The sequence below is a fragment of the Naegleria fowleri genome (genome assembly GCF_008403515.1).
Source record: "Naegleria fowleri strain ATCC 30894 chromosome Unknown tig76, whole genome shotgun sequence".
NCBI classification, from domain to species: domain Eukaryota; phylum Heterolobosea; class Eutetramitea; order Acrasida; family Naegleriidae; genus Naegleria; species Naegleria fowleri.
In genome coordinates this window covers 19,878-45,511 of record NW_025408008.1, presented here as the reverse complement: position 1 = coordinate 45,511, position 25,634 = coordinate 19,878, and the positions used below count along the sequence as shown (strand labels likewise).

The 25,634-nt window shown below is 37.4% G+C and overlaps 10 protein-coding genes across 10 annotated transcripts; 6 read left to right on the top strand and 4 right to left on the bottom strand.

The window, feature by feature from the left end:
• Positions 1 to 159: 159 nt before the first annotated feature.
• FDP41_010162 (uncharacterized protein) lies at positions 160 to 1,470 on the top strand (the record flags this gene model as incomplete). The annotated part of the gene is made up of 2 exons (XM_044700430.1): positions 160 to 272; positions 495 to 1,470. The coding sequence occupies 2 exons, from the start codon at positions 160 to 162 to the stop codon at positions 1,468 to 1,470; spliced, it is 1,089 nt and encodes a 362-aa protein (XP_044556272.1).
• A 384-nt stretch (positions 1,471 to 1,854) lies between these two features.
• On the bottom strand, positions 1,855 to 4,290 carry FDP41_010161 (uncharacterized protein; the record flags this gene model as incomplete). The annotated part of the gene is made up of 1 exon (XM_044700429.1): positions 1,855 to 4,290. One exon carries the CDS (start codon positions 4,288 to 4,290, stop codon positions 1,855 to 1,857), a length of 2,436 nt encoding a protein of 811 aa, XP_044556271.1.
• Positions 4,291 to 5,696: 1,406 nt separating this feature from the next.
• Positions 5,697 to 8,654, top strand: FDP41_010160 (uncharacterized protein; the record flags this gene model as incomplete). Its single annotated transcript, XM_044700428.1, has 1 exon — positions 5,697 to 8,654. One exon carries the CDS (start codon positions 5,697 to 5,699, stop codon positions 8,652 to 8,654), a length of 2,958 nt encoding a protein of 985 aa, XP_044556270.1.
• Positions 8,655 to 8,778: 124 nt separating this feature from the next.
• On the bottom strand, positions 8,779 to 9,501 carry FDP41_010159 (uncharacterized protein; the record flags this gene model as incomplete). The annotated part of the gene is made up of 1 exon (XM_044700426.1): positions 8,779 to 9,501. One exon carries the CDS (start codon positions 9,499 to 9,501, stop codon positions 8,779 to 8,781), a length of 723 nt encoding a protein of 240 aa, XP_044556269.1.
• A 578-nt stretch (positions 9,502 to 10,079) lies between these two features.
• Positions 10,080 to 11,771, top strand: FDP41_010158 (uncharacterized protein; the record flags this gene model as incomplete). Its single annotated transcript, XM_044700425.1, has 1 exon — positions 10,080 to 11,771. One exon carries the CDS (start codon positions 10,080 to 10,082, stop codon positions 11,769 to 11,771), a length of 1,692 nt encoding a protein of 563 aa, XP_044556268.1.
• Positions 11,772 to 12,233: 462 nt separating this feature from the next.
• FDP41_010157 (uncharacterized protein) lies at positions 12,234 to 13,811 on the bottom strand (the record flags this gene model as incomplete). Its single annotated transcript, XM_044700424.1, has 1 exon — positions 12,234 to 13,811. The coding sequence occupies one exon, from the start codon at positions 13,809 to 13,811 to the stop codon at positions 12,234 to 12,236; it is 1,578 nt and encodes a 525-aa protein (XP_044556267.1).
• Positions 13,812 to 14,047: 236 nt separating this feature from the next.
• On the bottom strand, positions 14,048 to 15,901 carry FDP41_010156 (uncharacterized protein; the record flags this gene model as incomplete). Its single annotated transcript, XM_044700423.1, has 3 exons — positions 14,048 to 14,509; positions 14,579 to 15,115; positions 15,194 to 15,901. The coding sequence occupies 3 exons, from the start codon at positions 15,899 to 15,901 to the stop codon at positions 14,048 to 14,050; spliced, it is 1,707 nt and encodes a 568-aa protein (XP_044556266.1).
• A 434-nt stretch (positions 15,902 to 16,335) lies between these two features.
• On the top strand, positions 16,336 to 18,409 carry FDP41_010155 (uncharacterized protein; the record flags this gene model as incomplete). The annotated part of the gene is made up of 2 exons (XM_044700422.1): positions 16,336 to 17,765; positions 17,854 to 18,409. The coding sequence occupies 2 exons, from the start codon at positions 16,336 to 16,338 to the stop codon at positions 18,407 to 18,409; spliced, it is 1,986 nt and encodes a 661-aa protein (XP_044556265.1).
• Positions 18,410 to 18,541: 132 nt separating this feature from the next.
• FDP41_010154 (uncharacterized protein) lies at positions 18,542 to 20,590 on the top strand (the record flags this gene model as incomplete). The annotated part of the gene is made up of 1 exon (XM_044700421.1): positions 18,542 to 20,590. The coding sequence occupies one exon, from the start codon at positions 18,542 to 18,544 to the stop codon at positions 20,588 to 20,590; it is 2,049 nt and encodes a 682-aa protein (XP_044556264.1).
• Positions 20,591 to 20,773: 183 nt separating this feature from the next.
• On the top strand, positions 20,774 to 24,388 carry FDP41_010153 (uncharacterized protein; the record flags this gene model as incomplete). Its single annotated transcript, XM_044700420.1, has 3 exons — positions 20,774 to 21,754; positions 21,810 to 22,069; positions 22,126 to 24,388. The coding sequence occupies 3 exons, from the start codon at positions 20,774 to 20,776 to the stop codon at positions 24,386 to 24,388; spliced, it is 3,504 nt and encodes a 1,167-aa protein (XP_044556263.1).
• Positions 24,389 to 25,634: the final 1,246 nt, after the last annotated feature.

Here is a 25,634-nt window from a genome sequence, read left to right as displayed (position 1 = left end):
GTTGACACTCAAGTCAAGGACTCTCTCTGTCATCCATATTTGAAAGAAATTGTCTCAGTTCTCATTCAGTGCATTCAGTGTTGTTGTTGTTGTCGACCTTGAATTGTCATAATTGACAGGAGGAAAACAATGAAATTCAGAAATTACAATAAAAAAATAATGGAACAAAGGAATGCCCTTCATCATCAGAACGATTCGAACAACAACAACAACAACCATCCGAATCATGAAAGAGATTTGGAGAAGCATCATAATCGTATAGAATCAAAAAGGTAGGATTGTAGATGACAAAATCATTCCGATCAGTGGTGATGATCATCAATTCAATTTTCGGAACAATGGGACTCGGAAAATTAATAATACCTCATGAATCAATTAATTTATTAATTAATTTTTTGGATCTAATTTCAATGTTTACTTTTTTGTAAACTCCCTCAAATTTAAATTTAAACCATTCCTGTCTATAATTTTAAAAATTAGGAAACTGATAATAGTAATCCCTCTATTGATTTGGAAAGCCAGCAACATCTTACTCAACAACCATTCATCACCAATGATGATGAGCAAAGCAATTTAGACTTTTACGAAAGCTCATTCTCAATATTTACTCCATTGAAAGAGGAAGAGGCTCCCAACAGTCATTCTAACATTCATTCATCAACAAATACATATTCCTCAAAACGAACCATTCAATCTTTTATATCCTCACTTTTCAGTCATTCCATTACATGGCTTATTATTGTTTCAATTTTAACTGTTTTACTCTGGCAATTGCCTTCTGATGTTGGAAATTATATTATTTATCCATTTACAATATTTGGAACGTTTTGGCATGAATTGGGACATGCCACAACGGCCCTACTTTGTGGAAATACTCTCGAGTTTATCAAAATTGAAAGCAATGGAAGTGGATTAACAGTGTATCAAGATGTGACTCAAAACACTTTTTGCAATGCCTTAATAAGTGTGAATGGACCATTGGGACCCACGTTTTTTGGATGTCTCATTATTTGTTTGAGTGTTGCATTTGTGAAACATGAATTATTTTCGAGAGTGTTGTTGTCCACCATTGCCACCATTGTGTTGATAGTGACCGCACTGTTCATTCGAAAATCAATATTTGGAATGGTTTTTCTTCCAATAGTGTCTCTTGTGTTGTATGGAATAGCACTCAAAGCACCCAAAGTTTTGGTGACCTTCTCTTTGCAATTCATTGGTGTACAAATGGCCATTTCCATGTATGAAAATTTCATGTACTTGTTCTCCAAGATGAATGGAAAATCTGATACTGGATCTGTGGAAGTTCTCTTTCGTGGAGTGATCCCTTATTGGCTGGTAGCGATTTTAATTATTGTGATTAATGTGACATGCATGACATTGAGCTTGTGGTTTGTCATTCGACATTCTTTGAGAGTTCGTCAATCATCATCCTCTGATGAGGCAACAGTAGTGGTGAACCAACAACGGTGACACCACTCAATATCTTATTGTGCATGCTTCATCATCCACTACTACAGTGATTATATAAATGACAATATATGAAGCATGAATTGCCAATAAGTATTAAAAACGAATTGAGAAACCCATGTCGCCTACCTAATTGCATTCATACGCACTCGAAAGGACCAGGGTTCCCCACATTCTTTTGGGATGGTTATAACATTGGCTAGGTAGTGATCTTTCTATTTGTGTGTTCTGTATAAAGTAACTGTTTATTAATTAATAGGAAGCATTAAACCTACACCACAACTTGGCAGATATGCCAAAATTTCTAAACCAGGAAATTTAACAATTTAAGGCGCCCACAACAATAAACAACAACAAATATCAAGGGAAGAATCTGTGGAATAATTTCTACAGCTCCCAATGAAACACTTGTGAATCACGTGGTTGATGCATAAATCCCTGTGAATAAAATAAAGGCCAACCATCATCGTCATGACCACCATTACATTGAAATTGTGAATTATATGATATGGTTGAATATTGTTGTGAATTACTGTTGATTGTTTGTTGTTGTGAATTGTTATCAATAGTTTGTAGTTGTGAATTATGACTTGTTGGTGATTCTGAAATATTATTAGCTTGGCTTTGATGATATGTGTTGGTATGTTGTTGTAAAGAATTTCTAATTGTTGTACGTTGCTGTTGTGAATGATTTTGTTGTGTCTCAGTTGACCTCACAGTGTATGGTATGAATCGACAGGAACGAGCAAATGATGTTTCACTTAACACTCTTCCTGATGTTGTTACTCGAGCCGTTCTTGGTTGAGAAAGTATTATCAATCGATCGTCAAACATATCCATACTATGATCTTGGTGTGTACTTAAGTTGGTATGAGTGGACATGTTATCTTCCTCTGGCAATAAATTTCCTACAGCTACTCCTGCTTGGATGGATTGAAGACGAATATGTTGCTGAGACGTTGGGGCAAATTCTGTGAAATTTGAAAGTACTTGTTGCTCTACAAATAATCCAATCGCTTGCCTTACTTTTGGGTTAGTGAACACATAGATGACACCAGCTAAGCCTGGGCTATTGGGTGCTATATCATTATATTCTAAATAATTCTTTGAGACGAGAAATTCCAAAATATTTTGCAAATTTTGAGTGGTCAACCAACGGTTGGAACTTGTACCAATGTTGACCGTTTCAAATGCATCACCGATATGGAGTGCATTGTACGCTCTAAATAAATAGAGAATGGCATTGATGCATTCTTCATTGTCAAATCTTCGTTCATCTTGCTGTCTTCTTTTAATTTCTGATCTAATATTCGTCAATGCTTGGGCGTAAGTTGCAACCTTTGGCCGGGAAGTACGATCTTCTGTATTAATGTCTTTCACTGTATCCTTGTAAATGGAAAAATATCTGGAATTGTTGTTGTTAAGTTCATGATACCACAAATCAATGTCATTCAATATAATTTTCAAATAAGCTTCTCGATCCTTTCGATTGGCAATGGTATCCAAGTTGAAGTATGAAAATCCACTTTCAACCTTTTCATTGTCCAATTCAATTGAACCAAAATTTTCAACCCATCGTTTCAGTGCATCTGGTGAGTCGATCAGGGTATGTGTTCCATTTTGTATCGATGTTAATAATCGATCTGAAAATCCCCACTTACTTCTCTCATCTTGGCTAAATTCGAATAATTTTCTGGCAGCCATCCTACTTAATTGTGGATGCAATAAAGCGCTAGCATAGGTAAAGGAATAATCTTCATAATCACCCATAATCTTTTCCAATTCTTTCACACCCTCCCCTCGAGCTCTATTGAATAGAGTATGGTCGACGTTGTCTGGTGCTTGTAATTGTTCAAGACGTATTTTCCAAGAGTTGATATATTCCAATAAAAACTCCATAGTATTATTAGTTCTCAATTCTTTAAAAGGTGGCTCTAAAAATTGTTCATAAAATATTTTGTTGACTAGTAGGTCTTCTAAAAAATCCTCATTCTCAAGTATATCCAACATATCGGACCAAGTTGCTTGAATGTTCTCATCTCGTTTGTCAATACCCCATTCAATCGCTGCTCTATAAATTGGTTCTAAATGATCTAAAATAAATACAGCAGCACGTGACACGCTTTGCCATCGAGTGGACACTGGTAAGGGAGGCTTCATTACATCATTAAAATTATTAAGGTCATCATCAATAATAATAGTACCATCTTGTGAATTAAAATAATTTTCAACAAATTGAAAATCGAATTTCAAAATAGTCACCAACCAGCGTAACGATTTCCAATCCGATCGTAGCTTTCGAATCACCCTTCCAACATGTCTTTCAAAGTCCTTATAGCATGTAATAAAGTGTTTGTATACCAAATTCAAATTATGGCCACAACAAGTAATCAGTGTTACGTTGAGCATGGTTGGCTTGGCAACTGCAATCACATTCGCCCCATTATCGGACATCATAAAGTCAACACGACGGCCATTCCATCCACTCTCAGCTTGTTTCACAGTTTCAAATAAGGTCTGTGCTGTTTGATTTAACATGGGTTGAATTTTTGAGCAAATGGTTGTCCTTTTGTACTTGAGTTTCAATTGACGCTCAAGTTGATACATTTTACGAGTGTCTTCTTGACAATGTAGCTGTTTTCTGAGCAACATGGTGTATTGTTCTGAAATTATTTCCAATTCCTCTTCATTCAAATGTTCAATCATGTTATAAAATATAGACACAAAACCATCACTTTCATCAATCATACGAGTAATTTTCCCTGGAGCATGTCGTAATTTATCATTAATAATTTCATCTATGGCTCGGGAAATGGCTTTCATGTGTCTTGAAAGACAGCTATCCGATGGCACATCTAATATCTTTTTTCCAAAGAATACGTGTTGGAAAGCATTATTACAAATTTCGAGTTTTCGGATTGGTATGTGAGTTTCCTTGAGTGCTCGAAATAAATTCAAAATGTAGTGGTATTCGGTGCGATTATTTTTTTGCGAAGTGTAGCTGCAACCACATTTATGCCTTGGATGTCCATTCGTCGAGATTGCTCTTCGATTGGTAATAACACATCTTGAGTAGAAACTGTCCTTGAATTAATTTCTCGAGAGGAGTGTTGAAGAAGGTTATGACGGACCCATTTAGAATTCTTGTTTTGGTTAACTCACTCATGTGTGAGATAAGATGAGTCACAATACGATCCCTGCGATCTGACTTGTATCCACATAAACAAGTCAAAGAAAGATCTGTGCGAGCTTTAAGTGCGTTTACGAGTGATCGATTTCTCAAATTTCCTACATACTGCGCAGATGGCATAATAGTGTTCAATATTTTTGTTTGCTAAAGCAACAACATTTAACGTACTTCATTCGATACCAACCTCACTCTGGATATAGTAGTCTTCTATTCCTGACGTCAACACTGTTGTTCCTTTCAGAGTTTTGGACTTAAACATCGTATTTGGTTGTCAGATCTGCCAGTTTGTGGGGTACCTTGGAAAGGACGCACTTGTGAATACCACAAGAATGTATACACCACACCAGAAATCCAAATATGGGTGATTGACACAACCATTAATGAGCACAGTATCGGAGAAACCATTCTTCCATTTGTGTTCTTCGACGACAGAATGTGTGCTGCATTATGATCAAACACCACAAGATATATACCTCTCTCGAGCATACTCATTGGCCGGTGATGTGTTGTTGTCTTTACGACACGATCAGACAAACCTCATCTACGATTCGATTCGTCAACATTGATCGATCGATTGCATTCGAAGAAATTGAATTCAAATGGATCATGCAAACAAGAACTCTTCAATGTTCGGTCATTCCAAACAGAGTGGTGTTATCTCTGTCATAATTCGTTTAATCCAATCACGGGCAAACCTAAAAAGCCGAACAGAAAAAAGAGACACTTACACACTGTTTGCAAAAAGAGAAGCTTGGTTTCGGCCCTGAACTTGTCGATTGATCGCTTATTGACAGTTGGCTTTTCATGAAAGAGAAGTATCTTACAATACCGAAACCTATATTAAAACAAGCAAAGACTGACTGTTGTAGTAGCGGTATTCACTTGGGTTGTTTCAACTGCCAAACGTTACTCCTCTTTGTTGTTTTGAAATTCTAATTTTCAATTCGCCAAAACAGACAAAAAACAACAAAAAGAAGAAGAAAATATCAAATCTCTCAATTGATTGGTGATCATCAACAACAACAACAGTTCTTGTGCCATGGTGTTGATTACGTCTTGTGCTTGCAACACTGCTGAATGTCGGAATCAGCAAAATCAAAGCCTTCCTTCCAACAACAACAACAACCATCCACAACAACAATCCCAACAACAACACCAGATAGGCTCTTCTTCGACTTGCTCTTCATTCACAACGGTACAGAAACAGCAACAAGAAAGGTCGCGACCCACAGAAGAGAAAGAATTTGAAGGAGCAGACTCTTCGTCATCATTAAATCCAATCCTTCCGCCATCATCTTCTTTGCCATCATCAACATCACAATGCCTCAACCATCCTCAAACTGAAACGATTTATTCATCATCATCATCGCCTCCATCCACTTCATCTTCTCCTTCAAACAGTCCACCTTCCATGAAAACCACCATCGGAACCACCAACAATACCAATACCACCCCCTCTGATGTTCTTTTAAAACAACTGCTACATAATCAAAAGATGCAGGCTCAAATAGGCTCTAAATTATCATTCCTTCCGCTTCTCTTTGGTTTGACCTTTTGTTGGGAGAGAGGTCCTCTTTTGTTTTTTATGTGCACTGTGGGAGAGTTGACGTTTCATTTCGCCTTGAATTCTCGCATGCGAAAACATGTCAAGTCTATCAAAAGTTTTGTACAATATAATTCTTTAAGATTAGTGGTGGTTGTTATATTGCAGTGGATATTGCAACTTTATTACGGTCATTCTGTTCCACTGCATGTTTTTCATACTTACAAGATTTTAATATCTGCGAATGTGTTTTACAATAATTTAAGGTGGTTTTATGTTAATACGATTTTACTTTTGGGTTCTAACTTGATTGGAATGTACGTGGCCTTCCTAACAGAACGTGACAAGATGACAGAAGAGCAAACGCATGCCTTTTACCAGAGACTTGTCGAAGTATTTATTTTACAATACTCGGTGGTCGTTGGGTCCTATCTATTTTCTAGTGTCATGTCAAGTAAGACCGACGAAAGTACTCAACACCTAGTTGAGGTGGAGCGAGAACGTGTGAAAAACAGTGAGAAAACGAAATTCATTGCCAATTTGAGTCATGAAGCGAGAAATCCATTGCATTGCATTATGGGAAGTTTACAAGTGTTGAATCATCATTTTGAGGGAGAGAAGTGTTTGAATGGATGTAAACATTGTTTTTTGAATAATAGTGCCATCAATGAAATCATTGAAGATATTAAGGAAAATGCAACATTATTACTGCACATTTTATCATCCTCATTGCAAATGACCTCACTTGAGATGGGAAAGATCAAATTGAAACATGAACCATTCAATTTGAAATTCTTGTTAGATTCATTGATTGGTGTTTTTTCACAATTGGCTCATGAAAAACAAATTTCATTGCATTGTTTTTTCAATGTCTCAAAAGTTCCACAACTGTTGAAAGGTGATTCTGTTCGATTGAGTCAAATCATTATGAACATCATCTCGAATGCCATCAAATACACCAAGAAGGGTTACGTCAGAGTTAACTGTGATTTGGCAAATGACGAAGACTTGAAAAGTTTTGACAACCATGAAATAATGATTGACGAGCATAATGAAAACATGATACCTCAGGATCAAAAGATCTTTGTGAAACTTGAATTTATTGACACTGGTTGTGGTATTTCTCAAGAACAAATTCAGAAAATTTTTCAACCTTATCATATCATTGATGAACATCAACAAAATGAAGATTTCTCCCTGGGATTTGAGCAATACTTTAACCATTCAGAGAATATGAACAAGTTAAGCGATGGTGGAAGCAGCTTGATTAACACCAATAGAAATGGGCTTGGATTGAGTATTACAAAATTACTGATCAACAAAATGAATGGTCACATCAAGGTGAGCAGTACACTTAACGTTGGAACCAACGTTACAATTCTTCTGCCTCTCGAAAACACTCTCAATGACAGCTCAGAAGTCATTTCTGAAATATTACGAGGAGATGATGTAAAAGATATTCACGTGTTGGTGGTGGACCAAGACGAATGTTTCCAAACTGTTTTACAAAGTTATTTGAAACTTTTCACAAAGGTTCGAAAAATTGAATGCCGAACCTCGGTGGAATCTCTTGAAACTCAGCCATTGCCAGGTGGTAACATGGTGAAGGTTATTTTTGTTCCTGAGGGTGACTATTCTCGAGTGACACAATTATTTTCGAACGGAACCAAGGAGAATGATTCTGTCATCATTACCCCAACGATTTTCAAGGGGTCTCAAAGATCCTATCCCCATCTGAAATATCTCTCCAAGCCTGTGAAATTTTCTGAGATTGTAGATGTGTTGTCGAATGACAAGATGTTCTTGAAGGAGAACAATGTCACAAAGCAACCTCTAAAGGACAATCATGTGTTGGCTCCATCAAACACGAGCTTTATGTTACCAACCAAAGACATTACGACTACATCTCCTCTTTCTTTTCAAATCTCACCAAGATTACACGACCAAGCCGCTCAACACGACACCGCTACTACTTGTGTGCGGACATTTGATTTCGCGTCGATTTCTGTGCTTATTGCAGATGATAATGCAGTGAATCGAAAAGTATTGATGAAAATGTTGCAAATCATTGGATTCAAAGATATTGACACTTCCAATGATGGAATGGAATGTTTTGAAAAGTTCAAACAAAAAGCATATCAACTCGTCTTGTTGGATTGTTACATGCCCATTCTGAGTGGACGAGAAGCGTGTGAAATGATTCGAAATTTAGAGAAACAAGGCAATTCTATCGATAAGGAATACCATCACAAGCGAGTGCCCATTATTGCCATCACAGCAAATACATGGGAACCAAGAGACACCTTGCTCTCACAAGGTTTTGATGATGTTGTTTACAAACCAGTGATTTTGGAACAATTTCGACAACTCTTACTGAAATATCTGGACCGTCAAGAATTCACAACAGCCAGCACTAAAACCAATGGCAACGACATATCCACACAGGAGAAATAAACCTTCACTGGTATACACAAACCTCTCATTGAGTCTCGTTCTTTATTTCACTAGTTAAATACCTGAATTTACTTCATCAAGACATCTTTTCTCAAACTTGACAAATATCTCAATTTACCTGAATTTACTTCATCAAGACTTGTCTGGCCTTATTTTGATCATTCGAGAAACCAAATTTGCTCACCACAGTCTCAGCGTTTTGCATACGATCATAGATTTGACCAGCAATCAATTCCAAAGCCTTCATCTTATCATTATCAAATCCAAAGCAAGAGAGAATATTGGCAGCATCGGAGCAAGACATGCTAGCCACATTATTGGTCGATTTCAGTTGAGTCAAAGCCTTAATCTTATCATTATCAAAACCAAAGGCATTCAAGATGGAAACAATCTCTTGAGCATAGACTGGTCCGTGTTGAGAGGAAGAATAAGTCTGAACAGCCTTCACCTTATCACTATCAAAGGAAGCTCCTTGGACTGCTGCAAGAATTTGCTTTCCCAAATTGGAGGAACCTCCCATCATGGTACTGGTGGTAGTGGTCATAGTGGTCATATGGACCTGAGGTTGTGGTTGGTATTGTGGTTGTTGAGGAGGCATGTAGGTGTTGTTGTTGTACATCATGGTGGATGGTTGCGAAGGTGGTGGAACAGTCATTCCCACATTCATTCCCATCATGGGCATTCCCATATTCATATTCACTCCCATTCCGCCATAAGTGGTATCAAAACCAACACTCATGCCAATTCCTGGTTGTTGTTGTGGTGGTTGCATGCTAAATCCCATATTCATTTGTGGAGGTTGATTGGGTTGTTGTTGTTGTCCATTAAAGCCAAAACCGAAATTCATTTTCTCAAGAATTTTCTTGGGTGGTAATGATGATGATCCAGATAACAGCAGAAGGAAACGATCCAAAGCGATCTTTAATTGTTTTTTTGTTTGCAGTAATATTCGAAACTCACAACAACCCAATCAAACGGAGAATGTCCTCTTTTGAATTGGCGTTCAAAGATTGTAACATGCAGTAAAAGAGATTTTCATTGGTTGCGGAGGTTGCACAAGGAAGAGCCAAAGTCGCGTGTAACAGGCCAAAAACTTGTCTGAACTTTTTTCCAATCGTATGACAACCAAATGCCATAATGGATGGTAAAATTTCAACCAATCTACATTGATGACGAGGTGGTGTTAACATGTCCAATGGGAGTCCACTCACTCGAAAGAATCTTCTTCCAGATTCATTCGAATTTGATAATTTTCGCAATCTTCTTCTTGTTGGCCTTACTACTAGATCATTAAGGTATCAAAAAAAAGAGATGAAATCGCAAACAGAACAGAGAGATGACCTCTGTCCATCCAGGAACACCCATCATCCTTTTTTAGAAGAATTTCGCTCCTACATGTCTTTTAAAAGCAAGCGCCAAAAAAAAATGGGAAATCAACTGGCTCATCGTTTCTCCTCATCTCGGAATGAGAGTGGTGCCGTTGATGGCAACACTACTACCACTGGTTCTCATCAGCAGCAGCAGCAGCAGCGTGTGGATGCGGCCATATATAGTTCTTCTTCCTCCTCTCCTTCTTCTCATCATCTCTTTGGAATGAGGATCATTTCGGAATCCAACCACACTCAGGAGAATGCAGCAGACTTTCTCAAGTTACGGAAACGGAGTAACAGTACAAATTCAAATTCATACCGAAAGAATACGAGTAACAACAAACCATCAACAACGACAACACCATCGACGCCATCCTCTCGGAATAATGCTGGAAACCAGGAGAATGGATTGTTGTTGAATAATAATAACCCGAAAGTCATTGTGGAAGAGCCGAGCGGAAATACCCAATCATCAACTAGTGTTGCATCGAGTCAATCAGTGGGCATATTACCTCCTTACCGTGGTCATCACCGAAAGACTACTAGCCAACCACCACCTTTATCACTACTTTTGAGTACGACGAATACTTCCTCTCCACAAAACCATAATTATTTATTGTACAATTATACGCTGGCTTCATCGGCTCCTGCTAGTCCGATACTGAATAATTATTCCCTGTCACCAATTAGTAATAATGGAGGAGCCATGTCGACAACATCGTCACCTTCGAGTAGAGATTCAAATTTCGTTTCTTCAAGTGCATTTAGTAATGCAGGATATGATTCACACAGTGCTGGTGACAATAATGGACATTCATTCTCAACTATATTCACACCACAACAACGAGTGGTCCATGAGAAACTAAGACAAATTTTTCCTTCCATGAAAAACGTTCCCGATTATTTTCTTTCATACTTTTCGATTGTTCTTTCAGATGAAGTAGCATTGCGAGACACGATTTTTTCAAGTGGAAATGATATTTCATTCTATTTAGAGATGCAATCAAAAATTGAGGACTTGTTTTTGAACGAAGAAGAAGAAAAAAACTATGGCAAGTCACCAGTTGGAGCTCAAAATTTGGTTTCCACACCTTCCTCTTCCTACACAAAATCGCCAATCATGCACAATTCTCATCATCAACAAAGCAGTATGGACAGTAATAGTTGGGGAATGCAAACGACTGAAGATGGTGATGTGAGCTATTCCAATAATTATTCAATGGGCTATCTTACCAATTCTGAGGACTTTAATGAAAATATTACAGCAGTTGGAGATATTGCCCATTTAGGAAATAGTGAAGTTTCATCCTCAATTATTAATTATCAGAGAGATTTTTTAAATCCTTTTCACATTATGGATCGAACGGAATTACCAATTCGATTTCTCATTTTACCTCGAATTTTAAAGAATGCCTTTTATGCAAAGCACGAAGTTGCGCAAATGGTATCACCAATATTTTCTAACAGAAATAGTTTGCATTTTAGAGATGCATTTATACAATCGAACGAGTTTGTGATATTTGCTGTGGTTGGATTTTGGGTCCTAGAATTTTTACCTTCCTCTAGCATTATCGTTCCAAAATTAATTTATGCTTCCTCCGAGCTCTTTTCAAATATTCAAAGCATTCCTGTGGTTGCAACCATCAATAATTCTGATGGTTCGGCCATGAATGTTGTTGCAAATACCATCATTCGATGGAATACTGGAAAGAAAAAATCCAGATCTAAGTTATATGAATTTTGTTGACGATTTGTTGGAATCTCTTTCTGTAAATTTCAAGTGGAAAAACAATCCTACACTGATGAATTTTAGAAATCAAATCTACAACCTAGAATGGCAGATTCCTAGCCACTATAATTTATTGAAAATTCCTACGTTTACCAACTCGTCTGTCGTTAGAATGAAAAATTTGGAAGATTTTGAAATGGTCATTCCAAAACTAATGCTCACAATGAGCAATGAGATGATTATTTCAAAAGGAACTTGTGATTATTTGTCATGTATTCAAAAATCATTTAGCGAAGATTATTTCATTCTGAGTACAATTAGGTCTGCATTAGTCTTGAAGGAGTTTGTAATTCAGTAATTCTGAATCCTTGCTGGTCGATAAAAATGTAAACTATTAAGCTCAGCCGAAAAATCGAGATGTGAAATGTGTCTAGCTGAATTCGCGAGTTTGTTGTCTTTTCCATGAATAGGATACATCAATCATTTTTTGTCTTTTTCCTCACGATTACTGCTCGTGTTTGTGTGTGACTGTTTCCTGTTTTTAGAGTTTTGAATGTTTGAAGCATCTGATTTGGGGTGATTTTTTCGTTTTTGACCCTTTTTTCTCTTTTGGAGCTCGTTATTTGATCTGTTCGTTTGTTCTGAAGGGGTAGAGGATGTATTCGGTGATTTCTGTGTTTGTCTGAAATTCAATTTCTTTTTTTGCTGATTAGTTGACCAAGAGTATTCGCTATTGTCTTGCGTGAATTTCTTTTGAAATGTAGATCGAGACTTGTTGTTGTGATGAAATTTGTTCTGCATGAAATTACGTTTTTGTGGTTTCAAGTCCTTTCTAGATTCAGGCATTTCAAAAAGCATACTTGCCAGAGTGCTGTATTTCCACTCTCCTAGAGTTGTTTTGCGAAATGTTTTCTCATCTTCTTGGTCAGAAATGACTATATTATTCGAATTAACATATTTGCTTTCATCATGTTCATGTGGTTGACAATGACACTTCTCAATGATCGAGCAATCTTGTTGATCCATAAATGTGTTAAATGGAAGAGATAAATTTGGAGCTACTTGAATATTGAGGGGATTTTTGAGAATGGATCCTACTTTGGTATTGCAATTTTTACAATATAATCTTAATAATTTTCCCGCATCTCGTTCTCGTTTGGTGGGATCTTTCATTTGAGATAGTTCAGCTTCTTCAATCTTTTTACAAATAAATTCTTGTTCTAGTGGTGACGTATCAATGGAACATAATGTTGGAATGATGGCATTTTCTTCCTCTTGTTGTTCATTGCCGTCTTCATCCTCTTGTTCGTCTTTCATTTGCGAATCGTTTCTAGTATTCACATGAAATCGTGGCATGAAAGCAACATTTCTTCTCCTATTGTCATTATCTAATTTCAATACTCCAAAAGTAAATGGATGTTTTACAAATCGTTCAGGAAATTCCTCGCATTCTTGTTCGGGAATTCTCGACGAAGGTAAAAATGTTGCAAATAAATAATTACATTTCGAGCATACCATCAAGAATGAATGTTTCGAGAGTAAATGGTCGTGGACTCTTGATCCGCTGAGTGTTGTCTGTGATCCTTCTTGTGGCAGTTGTTCCGTTTTCAGAGGATGAGAATCGACAGAAGAAATGGCGAATGGTTGATTGGATGGAATGAATGTTTCATAAGAATTTAGATGAGAATCTTCAACAATTTCATTTTCAGTGATTACACGATGAGTAATTACGATTTTTCCATCATCATCTTTGTTTAATTTTGTTTCATCATTCAATGATGATAGGTTCGGAACAATGGATGAGGTATCATGATCCTCTTGCAAATCCAATGGCAAAGATAATGTAGATAAATTCGTACGTAATTGATGTTCATTGGTGGGTATTGTTGTTGTTGTTGTTGTTTGAATCCAACCATGTTCATAGGAAGCTTCCTCTTCATGAATTTTCTGCTCCAAGTGTTGGTGTTGGTGGTAACGATGAGGATGAGAATGTATTGGCCAATCATGAGAAGTGAATGTATTCGACAAGTAGGAGAAATATAAATACACTCCACTCATTCCGAGAATGATGATGATTGAAAATATTCCCACCCACAACGTGTGTGTGGATGAAGAAGATTCAAAAAGGCTTTGCATCATCTCCTTAAAATAGAAATGCATTTTTTTTCTTGAACCTTTTTGTGATATTGAGACAATAAATTAATCACTTTAATGGACATATCATTGTTGAACACAATGAAATTATCGGATTTGCTTATGGACACGATGAAATTATAGGATTTGATAAATGAATCTTATTGATAAATAATGATGGCAGATTGAGCGGCATATTGCAACAGATCGTGTTCAGCTTGACCGAGTCCAAAAGATGTCTCCAAGCTTGCACACAACATCACATTGAGGCCTTTTGGTTTGAAAATGTATAACACATGATCCACTTGAGCAAATCCAATCCTTTTCAGGAAGGAATAATGATAACGGGAAACAGAATCAAATGCAATTCCAAAATTTGATGTCACATCCTGGTTTTTTTCCAAGGTCGTCACACCATTCATTGCTTCTGCCGATAATTTATGAAGAACCATAGTTTCATAAAGACTCTTCGTTAAATTAAAATCTTCATCTGTTTTTGAACAGACTTTTTGGTAAACTATTGATAAAATTTCAACATGTTCTGTATCGGATCCTAAACATCGATCCGACCAAAAATCAGCTTCGTAGTGTGTATGAGAGCTCTTATTTACAGTTTGAATTTTCTGAATGTGTGACCATACAATTGATTTAAAACATTTGTTAATGCAACAAGTAGACACACAAATACTTACCTTTGGCTTCCAGTGTGGAGGGAGGAAAATCGTAAAGTTTTTGCTTACAGAATGTTTGACCCAATCCTTGATATGTTCATGAATGTCTAATGATGGAGTCTGATTGACGTCACTGAGCGAACCTGTAGAAACAGTCTGGCTGTTAATCTTACTTGTGGCATTCCACTGAGAAAGTTCAATCCGTTCAGGGCAATTAGAATCCTCCAGAAAATGTGCAACAGCAAAATGCTCATCTCTCTCGATTCGAATAATGACTTCCAAATATCCCACAATTTTTTCTTCCTCTTGTGACGGGAAATTTGGAGTGTTATTTGTTGAGCTATGATTGCTATTTGGAGAGCCAGCGGATTGATGATCAGCATCATCAGAATCGTCATGAGAATCTAAATCAGATTGGCTCGAGGAAACAGACGTCATTCCATTCTTACCCTTCTTGGAAGAAGAAACAGTTCTCATATTCACTTTCACTGTTTTGTCGTTATTGATAGCTAGCAAGTCGTCACCATCAATTAAGAGAGATCCTTCTGCAAGCTTTTTCTGTTTCGATAAAATCAGAATAATAACATAAAAACGTCGTCACAAGTATGTTTCCCGCAAATTTCATGCAATACTTACATCCTTTCTGAAAGATCTTGCCTCCATGAGAGTAAACCAAAATTTGAGTTGATGCAATGTCAATTCGATTTCTGGAAACACAAAATCTTGATTCCATTGATAAAGAAATTCTGTAAAATCATCACCTTGTTGCTCGTCTATAATTTGAGATTGAGAGACGGTACGTGTCATTTCCATGTCATATAAATTTTCTGTACTGTTTGGATTAGATAAAGAATAAAATTTTGTATCATCGGCCGAACTGGAGTCCTCTTCGCTATGATTCGAAGAGGTCACCACAGAGGAAACATTCTCATTCCCCAAGTCCTCACAGAAATTTTTCATTAAAAACGTTCCCCTACTTTTCACTCGTTTCATTGTATGCTTTTTGGTACATTCTCCTTTTTGAGAGCTACTTCCAGCTTGTTGTATCATGACATAGGTTTTTCGATGATCCAATCGTTCCAAACATCCGAGAGAGGGAGATGGATGAATCTGTGATTGAGAAGAAACATGAGGTAATTCCGATGATAAATGATCCAACATTGCTGTTGTTGATAAATGATGGAAATTATGGTTGGAATTATTGGTACGAGGTGAGGCTGGTGTGTTCAGAGTGGCACTCGTTGAAGCATCAGCAACTGTTGTCATGATCAACTCATCAAGCTTGGCAATGAAGTGTCCACTCAATACTCGTATTTTGATACGATCTCCTTTCGTGAAAACCATCGTGATGAATGTTGTTGTTCTTGTTGTTTCCAAGAGATGTTGAAAGTTGATGAAGAGTGTTCGGGTTGATGATGAAACGTCGTCGTCGTCGTTGTATCCAACAACCGTTCTCAGCGAGTGAGGTGATGGTGCAGAAAAGTAGCACTTCTTTTTTTTCTTTTGAATCAGACGAATTGGTTTATGAGCGCATGAATGGAGGTTTTAAGTCGGTGAAATGGACCGTCAAAATATTCGCAGCGAAAAATTAACCTTAAATACCCGTGAAAAGCGTGAGCGTGAAAAAGTGGGCACCACTGTCGGACCTGAGGTTTACAACAATTGAATTGCAGGCTTCTCATCAATAAAGAGCGAGTAATTTACATAATTTTGGAATCTTTATTCGTTTCAAGAAACAACAATGATCCACTATGAATGTTCACTTTAAAAGAAAAAAAATGAATTCTCATAATATTCGAGTCTTTCAATCGCAAGATATTTTGTGTCCAAGTGAGTTGGGTCAACCTCTTTGCAGTGCTGCTAGTGAAGGCTTATTTTGGGTGGCTTTTAGTGGAATTATCAAAGGATATGCTACTCAGACCACTCAAAAGGAATTTCAGTGCATGTATGAATTTCAGCCTTTGTGGTCCGAAGTGGATGCGATTCATTACTTGCCAGATATTCGGAGAGTCATCACAGTCGAACGAAGACTGACCACTGTTATGATGGGGAGTGGTGCTGGTGGACAACAACAACAGCAAGCAACAACACCCACCACACCATCCACTCATCATCAACGAGGAGGAAGTGGGATCAACAACCAAAATATTTCAAACACACCAAGATCACCAGCATTATCAAATGATTTTTCCAATGCTTTAAAATCTTTTTCATCAACGTCTGTTGCAACATCCAGTAATTATAATCAAAACACACAAACAATTGTCGAACAATGTTGTAGAATTTATCGATTTGAATACGATAAAAAGGAGCGAAAGACCATCATTTATCCATTTTCACTTCCGATTCAAAATTTTGTCTCTACCAATAGCACAACCACGACCACAACATTAACTCAAGCAGCGACTTCAGGTACTGCTTCAAATAGCGAGTTATTAATTTCTGTTTGCACCTATAGTAATCAATTGTTGACATGTGCAAAAGATGTTATTTCACTGTGGAAATTTACCAATAACAATGATACCCCAATTTGCATCTTAAAAGTACACACGTCATGGAATGTGAAATGTATTTCTGTATTTAACCAGTTTATTGGATATGGTACAGACAGAGATGTGAGAGTCATTGAACTCAAGCAAAAAGAACTGGAGCAAGAAAAAACACTGTTGGAAAACTCTCAAGATGATGATATCAATGTAAATAATGGAGGAAGTACTAACGGAGAAGAGACAGATGCAGCACAACCTAATTCTGTAAATATAGGAGGTAGTGTCTCTCCCAACACCTCAGATCATAGCGAGACTCAGAAAAAGAAAACCTCACGCTTTAAGGAAATTCAAAAGAGAATTCAAGCTCATGTCCAAGAACAAATTGTTGGGACAAATGCTGAGAGCCCACAATCACAAATATCACAAGGAGGAATTATTACACGTCACCAATCATTAAATCCTCTCAACAAAGGAATGGCCATGTACTGGGGCGTAAGTCAGCTTCATGAATCTATTGATGAAATTCAAATACGATTCGATATGGGAACCAAAGATTTATTACCTTCTCCTGCCACTCAGAGCTATAGTGAGTCTGTTCGTGTGAGTGACAAGACCAGTACGAAGAAGGGTACTCAACAATCTGCAACCAACATTGCTTATGATATATTTGGGCAAACTCCAACAGTGGATCATCCTGCATTTGCGAATCATAATTATATGTAAGTACAAGAAATATTATTAACATTTATTGAAACTATATTTAAACAACTACATCTCCTACCAAACATGCATTTCATTCAATCACAGTGATATTTGTGTAAATCTGCTTCACAAACATTTTACATCTGATGAAAGTCCTCGTTCCATTCATTTTCTTCAAAACATTTCACAAAAGAAAGATTTCAACCAAAACACAGGAATGAAGTGCATATTAAGCACATCAACATGTGGATACGTTTACAGTTTGTCAAGTCCTCAATCACTGCTTTGCGAATTCGAATATACCGGAGAATGTCTAATGAGTGCTGTAAATTCTCTATTTCTCTATGCCATTACTCCAGTAGGTTTGGAGGTGTGGAGTGTCTTGGGAGGTAGTAATGGGTGCTTGCTTCGTTTTCATCCGTTTATTGGATTGAAGAGCGTTTCAGCAACTAATAACCATGTCGTTCTCATCTCCAAGATAAGTAGCAACGAGAATGTTTCCATTGCAGCCTACTACAACCAACAAACAGATAAGACTGTGCTCATATCAGATATGAGAAGCGTTGAGAAGGTGAATCGAAATGCTTCGCCCTCCAAAGATTCCTCAAGAAGTGGAAGACTGTTTCCAATTTTCAATGCAAGGAAAAAAAAGAGAAGATAGTTCCTCTTCATTGCCTCCAGTCGAGGATTTTTCATATAATATTTACATGCTTAATGCAGTGGAGTTGAGTGACATTTATGAAGATATGCTTGAGCATGCAATGATGTTTCAAAAAGTGACAAATCAACCTACATGAAACTGCTAAAAGAATCGCACAGTCTTTTACAATCCAAATATTTTGAATTATTATCCAAGGAAAAGAAATTAGAAAGGTCTATCGATGTTGATACTATCACCTTGTTAAAGACAAAAATTGAGCTTCAAAATTATACGACGCTTTTGAAAAGATCCTTTGGCCTTCAAGGGGATGCTTACGTGGCCATGGAAAATACTGATTTGGCTGCTTATGCATATGCAAATAGTGACAAACCTATGGCAGATATTTTCAACAAACTTTCTGTGAGAGAAGAATCATTGCTGTTATTTTTAGAGCATATTTTGTTTGATAAGGAGAATCACTGGTCATTAGACAACCTTTCAGAAGATTTAGGAAATCAAATTCTTACTATTTACAAACAACGAATTCCTCACACGTTATCTACTGTGATATTGGCTAACAGTTTCCCTTACTCAAAGAATCATGCTCTAGCTCTATTGGAAGAAATTAATTTAGAATATGTGAAAGCTCAACAATTAACATTGTCACGATTTGAAGAACACTCGATTGAAAAGAATGATATATATCCACAACAAAATGAACAAGTCCTGTCCTGGTTTGAAATTATGCCTAAGGACGCCATGGTACTCGCATTACTTCATCTGCAAACTGGTAACGAGGAAAAAGCTGTTGCAATTTTCAAGTCCGTGGAAAGCCATATTCTTGTAGAATTTATAGTTTTAAATCCATCATTGCTGTTACCAAATGCCACCGTTGAAAAATATTCCAAGTTGGCCATTGTGTTCAGAAAGTATTTCCCTTGGTGTCTTGTTGAATCCATAAATCGACTAACAGCAAGCAATTCGTGCCCTTTAAGCAATAACCAAGTATTGGACTTACTGAAAGAAGATAATTCGCAAATTTTTGACCATGTAGAGACGCCCTTAACTTCTCTTCTTATGCAACAAACGTATCTTTCCACATGTTTAATTTCCAGTGACCTATCCAATGAATCCATGCTTAAAGAGATTGGAATCAAACTCATGCAAGTTTTTGTAGAAGAGCTCGTACATATTACCTCTCTTCTGAAAGAAACAAATATCAACGGTTTGGTCAATGAAACCAAGAAGAAAGTGTTGGAGTTGCACTCGCCAACCATGACCTCTTCCACTCAGTCCCCAATAGTCATTAGTGATTCGGGTGAAAGGTTGCAACCTCAAACCCAAAATTTATTCTCTTACATGGAGAATCTGAATGAATTGAGACAATATTGCTCATTCCTTCATTACTCGTTAATACCGTTTAGAGAAAATCTAGATTGGCTTCGAAAATTTGTGAATTACGAATTTAACAGAAATCAAACAGAGTTGAGTATTCTCTCCGAGTCGAAAGACATCTTATCAGAGAAGTATAGTGAAATTCTGAATTTTTTGGACGAACTTTCCATTTATGAAAGCACTTTACTTTCCATCACTGAAAATGATCCCTTATTCCTATTAGTTCACATCTTGCAAAATGCACAAGGATTAATCTGCTATTTTTCTCAATTCCTGTCGACCAATAGAACTGAAATATTTTCTCAATTTGTTGAAGTCATTCAGATCCATGAAGGGAAATTTATTGGCTTCGATAATTTAAAATTACTTTGCATGATGGTCTCCAAGCAATTTAAACAAGCCATTGAACGGTTATTGATCCTATTGGGTCACGGAAAACAAGAAGATGATGCTCTTGATGTATTATTTGGATTCATTGAAAGTCGCTGTAGCACTCTCAATGATTGGAAAGATGTTTTGGATTTGATCTTTTCACATTTGAGAGGGCATGAACAAGCCAATCATGATGCTTCTCATTCTGTGTCACCTATGTTTTTGTATTCACTTCTCGATAGAATTTTGAAACTTTTAGCTCATTCATGCACGCCAGATGATTTCCTTCCTCTCATTCCACGGAACGGAAGCATGAACTTTTTCTATCGCTATATTCAAATGTGCTTTTCTCACTTTTCCTTATTGACATCTCCATTCAACCACAACACCACCTACTTGACATCTTCTACCAATTCTCCGTTTGAAATTTTGTGAATGAACTCTATATTGCACATTTGAAGAAATATGTTTATATTTTTTTACTTTTTTAAACTCATCACCCACTCACCAAATTGCGACAGAATTGTCTCTACCTCTGACAATAAGGGAGAAATTGAATGAACACCTAATTTGGACCATGAAACAATTTTGCGTCTCAAACAAAAATTTCAAAAAAAGATGTTGGCTAGTGGTAAGAACAACCACAATAACAATCACTCCACACAATTATCACCAGCAAATATGTCGAGTATGCACACTAGTCATTCCTCGCAAAAGATCAATAATCGGGATTTGTTGAATTCGAACGATCAACAACAACAACAACATTCGGTTGATCACTCACATCATCATCATCATCACAGTGGTGGTCTTCATAAACATTCTCGTTCTTCCTCGAGGGATATGATGTCCGAAGTGGAGGAAGGATCCAAACGGAATAATGGTGGAACGATCATTGATAGTTTTTCGTCCTCCCTTTCAATTCCATCCATGATGCCCAATCTAAATGGTGTCACAGCAACAACCTTAGAAAATCACCTCCCTCAACGATTGAAGCTTTCACCCAACTCAGTCTATGTCACTGGTTGTAATGATCATTATCAATTAGGAACGATGGATAATGAAAAGAGAGATTCGTTTTGTGAAATGAGCTGCGGTGTGAAGAGAGGTTCTTCTCAAAAGTCCTTGGAAAAACCAAAATCATCTTCAATCGTTAGCAGCTGTTTTCTCTCGCAAGACGACAAAATCAAACGAATCAAGTGTGGACAAGACTTTACAGTTTTCCTCACACAGAAAAATCAGGTATTTGTGTTGGGTTCTAACACCAATGGTCAAATTGGACTTGCAAAAGATATACATCACGTCAAAACACCAGCAAGGCTCACTGCTTTTGATGAAATGGAGGTATTGAGTTTGTCAAGAAGCAGCTCATTAAGTGTTGCTGGTGGTCAAGAAGACACTTCAGGCTCCAGCGCTGCTTCTACCGTTCAATTGGATGACTCTGAGGAACTACTGCAAAAGTCCACATCCTCTTCTTCGTCAAATTCCGAGTACGGAGAAGGTCAAATCGCAAATGTATATTGTGGTGCTGAATTTACCATTTTCTTGATGCGAGATGGAAGAGTGTACGGTACAGGATCGAATATTTCTGGACAATTAGTAAGTGTTGTGATTGATTTCAAGTGTTTCATCCATATTGATATATCTTTGATAGGGCAAACCAATTTCAGCTTCATTAGAAAATAATGCAAACATTTTCTTTGAACCTGTTCCTTTAACGATGACCACTCCTCCACCAGCTGGTACGGCAACTGCTATCGTTGCTGCATCACACAACAATGGTGCGAGTGGATTTAATGCCACCAACACCACAACTCCCTCAGCAACTGTTGAATTATCTGGCATTTCCAAAGTAGCTGTTGGAAGGACTCACTCCATATTCATCACAGAAGACGGTCATGTTTATGCTTGTGGGTACGTACTGATAACATTTTAAAAGTTGTTTTTTAAACTTTTACAAATTTTTGTAGATTGAATGAAATGGGGCAATTAGGTCTTGGTACCAGATCCAGAAATGAGCCGTACATTCAATTAATTCAGGAATTGAATGATTTTGAAATTAGAAAAGCTGCTTGTGGAGCTGAACATTCCTTGTTTCTAACTACGACAGGAGACCTTTACGCCACAGGATCAAATCAATTCGGGCAACTTGGCATTTCTAATCCTCAGGTACATTTTAAACAAAGTCCAGTGTTGGTATGTCAGACAGATAGCGATGTGACAGAATTCAACAAACAAAATGCCTCAAATTCCGATGCAACCACCAAGAATGATCCAGAGGCCACCACATCGACTAGTTCTGTAACAAGCAAACAGAACAATAAGACAGCCATTGATCAATCCAAGAACGCGAAGAACCAAAACGGTATTCCAGAATTGCCAAGCGGAAACAAATCTTTACTTGGAAGTGTCAAGAAAATCAAATGTGGCCTCTATCATTCGGTCATTATGAACAAACACTTTGACATTTTTGTTTTTGGATGTAATAATGAAGGACAATGCGGATTGCCATTTGCATCAACAACAGAACGAAAATTAACCACAACTAGAAACATTTACACACCCACAAAATTGGTGATCATGGAAGCTGGTTTGGACTATGTTGATCGAATTCGTTGTGGATACAAACATACCACCTTTTTAACTCATCGATATGACATCTATCAATGTGGAAGCAATGAGCTAGGCCAATTAGGATTGCCAGACGATGAAGAAGCAATTTATGTAAGCACACCCACAAAGGTCACCTTGATCAATGACACCAATATTCCAATCAATGCCACCAGTGGACCCTATTCAACCATTCTCTTCACTGGTGACGATAGCAAACCAAAATTCTCCATTTCTAAGCAATTGAAGCAAAACCATGCTGCTAGAGATCGAGTGTTCCAAACCAACATGTATGCCTTCATGCCACTTGTTCGACTGGTCTCACCCTTCTTAGAGTCCATGCTTAAAAATTCTGAATTTATGGGAAAGCTTGATGCAAATGACCAATTATACATGCAACGAATGATTAACACGTGTTATGACCGATCTGAGATTGCTTTCGTTAGAGAGATGGATTGTAAGGCAGTTGTTAAACTTTTGAGATGGCTTCATGACTACAATTCTGTTGATGAGACGGTTGTCCAATTACGAAAAAAGCTCTATGAGCGTTTTGAGGAAACACTCAAATATAACAACATTTTAGACATTTTGGAAATTATTGAAATGAAATTGGAACAATGTAACAACAAGGACAAAGGCGTCCTAACGACATGTAGAGCCAAATGTTATGCCATACTTCATGAATTGAACGAAAAGTTGCTTGAAAACTCAGTTGCAAAAACTGACGAAATTGAGGCCATCACAAGTGACATTCGATTCGAACTTTTCCTCAAGCAAGTACCAGAGTGGAATAAGCGATCGAATACCATCACATGGAATGAGGAAAGAAGAAGACAATCCCGTGTTGGAATTGATATTTGTAATCCTTTACAACTTCTCTATGATGATCCCTTTGGTGACATTATTCTCTTTCTCGATAAGGCACATACGAAGAAAATCAAAGCTCACAAAACCATCCTTAGTTGCGCGAGTGCTTACTTGGCTCATCGAATCGAAAGGGAGGAACAAGCTACTTCCCCTCGTTCGAGCGGCTATCCCATGACTATGGACATGTATGACGCCACTTGTTCTTCAGATCAAATCAATAATAATAATAATGAGAAAGAGCAAGCCATTAGAATTGAAGCCCTAGAATGCACTATCAAGTACATGTATGATGCCTTGGATCAATCCTCACAAATCACTCAATTACTGGTTCCTATTATGGAAATTGCATGGAAATTCCAAATGAAAAACCTTCAAGATTATTGTCTCTCCTCACTCGATGCTAATCTGTGCGTGGATAACTTTGTGTCAGTTCTCAAATGGGCAAATCCTTATCGAAACAGTCAACCTTTAAAACCAATAATTTCAAAGATTATTTCATTTGGAGCCAATAATTGGGAAAAAATCATTTCACATTTCAAGGAAGATCAAGATTGGCAAGATGTTTCTCCAGCGTTGATCATTCGAATTAATCGACAATGGATGCAAAATCAAGAGCGGTTTATTTCTAACACCACTACCAACTCAACAAACAATATTCCTTCCTTGCATTTGGTGCATCATCACCATCATCACCACAATCAACATCATCACAATAATCAACAACATTCCAGTCAGTCCTCTCTGAAAAGAAAGTAAAAACATGTTTGAAGATCCTAAGATGATATCATTTTGTGTTTATTAAATCCTTAGACTTCACACTACTATTTTCAACAACCCAGCAACAGACCACAACAATCTGATCTCACAAATTGTTGACAACAAATCAAGCATGCTTGGATATCAGAAAGAGCAACCTTCTTTCCTCTTCATGTGAGCTTTAAACAAGTCAATGCGCATTACTTGACCTGAATGGTCAAGGGATGATCGTTACCTGCAAAACAGGACTCCATCGCACATTCCATTCCAATGAAATCAGGAAGACCGGTGTCCATACCGTTCAACGTAAATCTGTACAAACCGTACACAATTGTCACATTCGGTCGAAGATGATGGGTTCAACTTGTTCTTGATTTCCTTTCAGTATGGGTCGGCAGTTCCGCAACAAATCGACCCACCGAACACCACCAATTTTGATTCGGAATATAACAATTCTTTTTACGACCACCACCACAAAAAAGAATCTCCCAACTGATCAATCCTCTTCTCGTGACAACACCCTCTTCGCTACCACTCATGTCCAATTACATGAAAACCAACAATCACTTGGACTATGAAAGTTATCAACAACATCCATCAAACAACGAATGGTCATGACTGTACAACAAACTCAAATGACATTAGTAATAGTATACCTTCTTCACCAAATCGCAACAACTGTCATTTCAGTTGTCGAAGCGGTGGTCAGAATCAATGTCATGACTCGCATGATGATGTTTCAACAAGCACAAAATCATTAGCATCACTTCACCACGCAATCATCCTATTCATCAAACAAAAGTCGGTTAAGAAAAGATCTTCTTCTTCGCCGAATATTGGCCAAAGTGAAAACTCTCAAAAGACCATCATGATGAATCAACATTCCTTTCAACAAAATGTTACTCCTCTCTGTATTGATAAGGAATTCTTGAATCATGTGTTAAAGAAACGAGGCAATGACAATTCATGGTTTTTGGTGCTTTGTGTCCTTCCTCAACTTGTGGCTCTCACGACACCGAACGACCATGTTCTACTTTTTTTGGTAATTTCCATTTAGAATTAGTGTGTCAGGCCATGCTTGGCTCTCTCAAAATCTCGACACTGAAAGGATTAATTTATTCCAATGTGGTACGAGTCGCATTGATGGTTATGACCATGTTTTTCGTTCAAATGTATTATGGACCTCTATTTCCTTATCATCTCGTATCGACCTTTAAGATTTTACTTCTCTCGCGTCACATCTTTT